This window comes from Anoplopoma fimbria, chromosome 19 (assembly GCF_027596085.1).
Source record: "Anoplopoma fimbria isolate UVic2021 breed Golden Eagle Sablefish chromosome 19, Afim_UVic_2022, whole genome shotgun sequence".
Classification (NCBI taxonomy): Eukaryota; Metazoa; Chordata; class Actinopteri; order Perciformes; family Anoplopomatidae; genus Anoplopoma; species Anoplopoma fimbria.
The window spans coordinates 2,058,081-2,064,492 of record NC_072467.1 but is presented as its reverse complement, the minus strand read 5'-3'; the positions used below and the strand labels follow the sequence as shown (position 1 = coordinate 2,064,492).

The window sequence follows — 6,412 nt, the reverse complement described above, 5'->3', positions numbered from 1 at the left end:
GACAATGTTTAGTTCCTGGGTCAAGTTATTCTAACCTAATGTATCAGTACCACCTGTTAATAAACCAGTACAGAAACCCAAACCATTTGTCAGCCATGCTTTTCATCTTTATGTCAAAAATGTATCATTAATTGTAATAAAAATAGCAACAAATGTGTGTTTAAAATCTTCAAAGTAAAATCTTTTCACATGATGGCTGAATATGGAAGGACCTCTCTCTGCTCTGTGGCGCCCCCTGCTGGTCGTCCTTATAAATGTTATTAGTAATCACATCCGGGTGAGAGAGCCAGCATGCGTTTCATCACCTCTTAGTCTAAGTGTGTTTGTTAAAGTTAAGAGTTATGCCTCTGATAGTTATGTGTGGTTACCCCTGTAGTGGTAAAACACGAAGGGCAGAAGAACTGAAGGTGTGCTTTGAACGCAACACTGACAGAAAGGTTCACGTCATAGGAGACGGAGCTCTGGGCGTTGACAAAAACACGGTTTACGCAGGCAAGTGGAGCTAATGCTATCTTGGTTTTTTTTGTCAATGAGTCCGTTTGGGCTGTCATGTGACGTGTGACGTTGCCATGGAGACTGTGTGTAGGGGTCAAGGGGTTAAGCCAGCATTGATTCGATGGTATTTGTGAATGTCAAAGGCAATGCATGTGTATTTATGTTAGACAATTCAATATACATGTACATTTTTATTACTGTTCTATCTTTATTTTGTTGTATAGTATGTGTATTTATTGTCTGTGTATAGTATAGTCTGTATTGTATTTATTGTCTGTGTATTTATTGTCTGTGTCTGTGTAGTTGATAGTATGTGTAGTATGTGTATTTATTGTCTGTTTATTGTAGTTGTATAGTATGTGTATTTATTGTCTGTGTAGTTGTATAGTATGTGTATTTATTGTCTGTGTAGTTGTATAGTATGTGTATTTATTGTCTGTGTAGTTGTATAGTATGTGTATTTATTGTCTGTGTAGTTGTATAGTATGTGTATTTATTGTCTGTGTAGTTGTATAGTATGTCTGTGTAGTTGTATAGTATGTGTATTTATTGTCTGTGTAGTTGTATAGTATGTTTATTGTCTGTGTATTGTATAGTATGTGTATTTATTGTCTGTGTAGTTGTATAGTATGTGTATTTATTGTCTGTGTAGTTGTATAGTATGTGTATTTATTGTCTGTGTAGTTGTATAGTATGTGTATTTATTGTCTGTGTAGTTGTATAGTATGTGTATTTATTGTCTGTGTAGTTGTATAGTATGTGTATTTATTGTCTGTGTAGTTGTATAGTATGTGTATTTATTGTCTGTGTCTGTGTAGTTGAGCTGCTGCAACACTTGAATTTCCCCATGGGGATCAATAAAGGAATATAATAATAATATAATAATAATATAATAATAATAATAATAATTCAAAGCGATCTACAGTACCTGTCAAAAGTTTGCACACACCTTCTCATTCAATGGTTTTTCTTTATTTATTATTATTTATTTTTTTCTACATTGTAGATTAATATTGAAGACATCCAAACTATGAAGGAACACATGTGGAATTATGTGGTAAACAAACTCAACAAACCAGAATATGTTTTATATTTTAGATTCTTCAAAGTAGTTGAATGAGAAGGTGTGTCCAAACTTTTGACTGGTACTGTACATACAACATAACAGACAAAGTGCAAATGAAACACTGCAATTAAAGAGCCAAGATAATAGAAAAATTTAAAAAGCTTCAATAGATCAAGAGAGATATTATTGCAGTCTCAAATGAACAGTCACAGAGAAGACTGGATTCTAAAAAGTACCCTTTTGACTTCTGTATACTTCTGCTGTAATTCAAACCTGGTTGGATATGTTGCAGATTCCCAAAAGGAAAAGAATGTCAGAGCATCTCTGAAAGCTGAAGTAGAGAGGTGGGTTTTTTCCAGATCTGTTCTTGGATCAGATTCATCAATGATGTTCTGCTGTCACCTTTTTAACCTTCATTTATCTGTTGTTTAGGAAAGTCAACAAGGAGGACATTGTAATTTTTGATTCATTAAATTACATAAAAGGTAATTCTTGCTAACAATAGTTCTGCTATGTTATGTATGAAAACATTATGACTTGTTCATGCTTTTACCTTTTTTAAAGTTTAAATACCTTACAGGTTACCGCTATGAACTGTTCTGTCTCATCAAACATACACAGACACCACACTGCCTGGTGAGTATACCATTTCTATTGATAGACACAATTAATACATCTGAATATCTATAAAACTACAACCCAAACACTAATCACACAAGTCAAAATCACATACTTTCTTTTGATGAAGGTATACTGTTTGACGTCAGATGAAGTGAGCTCAACGTGGAATACCAGCAGAGATGCTGCTGAGCAGTACACCCAGGACATGTGAGTGAGAACTACTTTGATTGTGATAGAAGATTTTGGCAATATCGCCCCTTCCCTGCTGCACATAAATAGTGCAGGTGCATGTCAGGATTTGTGTTTACCTTTGGTTAGAGTTTTAATGCCTGTAATTGTCAAAAATGAAGAATGTGCAATGTCATTTTTTTATTTTGTAGCTTTGATGCATTAGTGCTGAGATTTGAAGCTCCAGACTCCAGAAACCGATGGGACAGTCCCCTGTTCACCATCCTGAAAGACGACACGCTTCCATATGAGGACATATCTGATGCACTTTTCAAAAGAAAAGCACCCCCACCTAACCAGTCTACACAGAGTGTAAAAGACTGCTTTTTTTAATACAATTATACAATGTTCAGTAGATGTAGATGTATGCTCTTTAATGCAGCCTTTTTGATTATCTGATATTTTTTTTTCTCTGCAGCAACCACTGTCATCTTCAAACTTCTTGTACGAGTTGGATAAGATCACACAAGATGTGTTAATGGTAAGTCTTCATCTGTTCATTTAACAACAATGTCTAATAGTATTGCATATATTATTGCTATTTCCCAAGTGCCGCAACCAGTTACATCACTTCTGTTATACGATGCAATGGTGAAACAGGAAAAAAACAGTGATGTTATCCAAACGTCAGAGATTGACATCGGAATCTTTGAATGTGTCAGCAGGACGTGTGTCATAGGGGAATTGTTCTTTGCTCACAAGGAGAAAAGAGGAAAAGCGCATTAGAGATCTTTCTTTCGATATGATCAGCAGACAATTATTATCTAAGTAAGTGAAGAATGTAATGATTTCTACTACACTTGGTAAGAAGTGTTCGGGTCTAATGCGTTGTAATCACCAATGTGTCCTCCCTCTGTGGACAAGTAACGTCAATTGTCCTTCATTATTGTTATGCGGTTGTGTGTCCTGTTTTGCAAATACCTTTGCTGCTGTAATTATTTATCTTCCTATTTATGTGATAGGTTGTGTCTGCTATTTTCTGTTAGCCAATAAGAAATCAACTGGTCTGTGCCCTTGATTTACTATTTATTACTTCACCTTTTAAGTAATTTTGCACAAATTTACTGGAAATGAAATGATCAATTAGAAGAACATGTCCTTTCTTATTTCAACTATCAGTCCAATTAAATTCTCTGTGTGCAGATCTCAAACTCCCTACAAACCAAAGCACCTGGGGAGCGATATTTGTATTATATTATATTATATATTTAAAAAAAACTACAATCTGTATGTCATGTGTGTGTTTGATAAAAGTCTATTCAAATTTTCAGGCAATTTTTAACTCACAGAAGACAAGTGTTCCCGGGGATCTCATTGCAGTACCAGGAGCTACAGAAAAAATATCCTCTTTACACATTTACATGTCCACATTTTAATTTAAAACCCACCTTTTGAAGAATCATTTCACAGGTGGTTCTGTTTTCATGTCGGATGTCACAAGTAGCAGTGACCTTTCACAGCTAATGACTGTAATGAAGTTTGTATTACCTCTGTTCATTTGTCCTAAGGAGGCGAAGTACTCTACATCAAATGACGTGTTTGAAGGAGAAGGTGGATGAATGAATGTCCATCAAAACCCTTTAAATGAAAGGCACAGCGGCTGACTGTTAAAGGTCTTGCCTGTAATAACACACTGTGGGATACGTAGACAGCAATTTACATAGATTGGTGGCTTTTTATTGGCAGCTGCACTGTGTCAGACCTTCTCAGAAGCAAACCCTTTGATTTTATCCTTTTGAACGTGTCGGTCAAGGCAGAGGCTAACTCAAAAGTGCGCTATGTTCTGCTCCGGTCAACCGTTTAATTGCAGCTGCTACGTTCAATACTTAGTGCTGTTCTCCTTAAAGGTTAACACGTGTGACTGTGACATTCGGAAACTTTGTAAATTAGTGATCGCTTCTTATGTTTTCAGTCAAACTGTAGAAAACTTAAGGCAAATTTTCTGTCTTCTTCTTGTACTTATGTCCTTAACCTGACGTTTAACATTGAGCTCACCAGGAGCATCAACATGGCAGAGCTGAGGAAACTACGCCGCCAGTTCATCAGCTACACCAAGATGCACCCAACAGAGAACACCGGGCACATTTCCAACATGTTTGTGCAGTATTTAAATAAAAGTCTTCACTGAAATTTGTAATAGCATTGGTTTCATTTTTTTATTTTCTGTGACAAATAAATGTATTTAATAATATTTTTTGCATGTTTGTGTGTTATTGACTTGCATTGCATTTTTTAAATGCAAGAAATTACATTAATTAGATAACATTAAGATCACCTGAAAAAGTCATGTTATAGTTCATAATAATATGATATACAAATATGCAATAATACTAATGTTGATACATATTTTATGCACAATGGCTGTAAAGGTAATATTAAGTCATTACATTACATTACATTACAGTCATTTAGCAGACGCTTTGGTCAGCACTTACTGAAGGGGTTTTCCTTAATTCCTCTTAATGTACATGACCTCTTGGCGGCCACCCCGACAAACAGTACTTGATTGTCTTGTTCAAAAGCTTCTTATGCCTTAGAGGAATTTGTTGGCAAAAATATTGCTGAGGTCATGATGTACAAATAAGTATGTAATATTATGTAAGAGGATTGCAAGAAAAGGAAGTTAATAAAAATGCTTTGCTTGTAGTTGTAACTAGGGACTGCTGGTTTCTGACTTTAATTTAGTGTGATTATGCAAATATGACATACATCGAGCGTGATGTATTGAATGTGTCCACATGAGCATGACTTTTAGTCCATATAACAACACTATAAACAAAAGTGCAAGAATTTTTGTAAAGTTAATGACTTTATTGAAAGAGAGGCCATAAAAAAAATACACTTCATCTCACATAGTCTCACAAAGAAAACATGGAGGAGCAGCAAAGAGGTAGCAAGTGCTATAGAATTCATAGTTGTCAATGATATAAAGAATAATGGATTGTGAATGTCACAGTGCTAAAATACATACAGATATAACATTAGATGAAAATGTGTGCAGTATTTACAGAATTCATTCATGTCATTATCTCCCCAAAGTCTTTTTCTTGAGAGGAACGGCAGTGCCAAAGATTCTGTCCCAGTGGCTGAAGAAAGGAGCGTAGTTGCTGCTCGGCTTCTGGTGGTGCATGTCATGAGCCGGTGCACCGCCCAGCAGACCAAAAGGCACCAGGTAGTTTAGGGTCCACGGCAGGTCATAACCTATGTGGTCCTCCACAGACAGCCAGATGCTGAAAACTGTGACGCACCATGTGGTCAACGGGTGGCACTTTAAAAGAATTGGGTCCTGGTTGCTCCAAAGTCCAACAGCCATCAGCTCTGGGATGCTGAGCTGCTCAGTCGACCAAGAAAAAGGTGCCATGTATTCATGGTGGACTGCATGAATCCACCGGTAAAGCTGTGGATTCTTGTGATGTATGAAATGCCAAATAAAGTACTGAGTGTCAAAGAGAAGAAGTATAGCCAGGCCATCAATGATTACCTCATACAGAGTAGGAGCGTCCTGTGGCAGTATTGGTGTAGGCAGTATGAACATGGTAATTATTACAGCTGGTAGAACAAAGAATATGTGGTTATACATGGCTGTCATGAAGCTCCTAACCATCATTCCCACTGTTGGCTGCCTGTCTGGTTGGATCTTGTACTGATAGAACAAAGGAAGTCTTTCTCCCAACAGGTCCAGTGTAGCAAAAGGTATGCTGAAGAAGAAATAGCTGGAGAAGGCGAGTAGGACGGGGAAAAAAGGAGACGAGATGAGAGGCAGGTGATGAGAAAGCAAATAATCCCAGAATGGCTGCAGTAGACGGTCTGAGGCCCTGGAGGGCAGGAGCTGCAGGGGAAGCTGACTGACTGGCATCTCTGTGGAACCACTGAAGGCTGCTGCTGCAAGTCTCAGAATCAACAAAAAGTTCTGCCTTTATATAGTGGAGTTCAAATGAAGGGGGCTTTTCTCAAAATCAGAACAAACGAGAAACGCCCCACCCCCACCCCCCTTAGCTCAAT

General features: G+C 37.2%; 2 protein-coding genes across 3 annotated transcripts; one reads left to right on the top strand and one right to left on the bottom strand.

The window, feature by feature from the left end:
- Nucleotides 1-275: 275 nt before the first annotated feature.
- On the top strand, nt 276-4,568 carry kti12 (KTI12 chromatin associated homolog). Of its 2 annotated transcripts, XM_054620020.1 has the most exons (9): nt 276-492; nt 1,854-1,905; nt 1,994-2,046; nt 2,142-2,197; nt 2,310-2,389; nt 2,563-2,722; nt 2,829-2,891; nt 3,682-3,752; nt 4,397-4,568. In XM_054620020.1, exons 1-9 carry the CDS (start codon nt 342-344, stop codon nt 4,536-4,538), a joined length of 828 nt encoding a protein of 275 aa, XP_054475995.1. In that variant the 5' UTR covers nt 276-341; the 3' UTR covers nt 4,539-4,568. The 2 variants fall into 2 exon arrangements, with proteins under 2 accessions (XP_054475995.1, XP_054475996.1); XM_054620021.1 differs by lacking the exons at nt 3,682-3,752; nt 4,397-4,568 and adding an exon at nt 3,073-3,655 and having other exon boundaries at nt 282-492.
- A 677-nt stretch (nt 4,569-5,245) lies between these two features.
- On the bottom strand, nt 5,246-6,331 carry ch25hl1.1 (cholesterol 25-hydroxylase like 1, tandem duplicate 1). The gene has a single exon (XM_054620019.1). It carries the CDS (start codon nt 6,264-6,266, stop codon nt 5,436-5,438), a length of 831 nt encoding a protein of 276 aa, XP_054475994.1. The 5' UTR covers nt 6,267-6,331; the 3' UTR covers nt 5,246-5,435.
- Between the last annotated feature and the right edge of the window lie 81 nt (nt 6,332-6,412).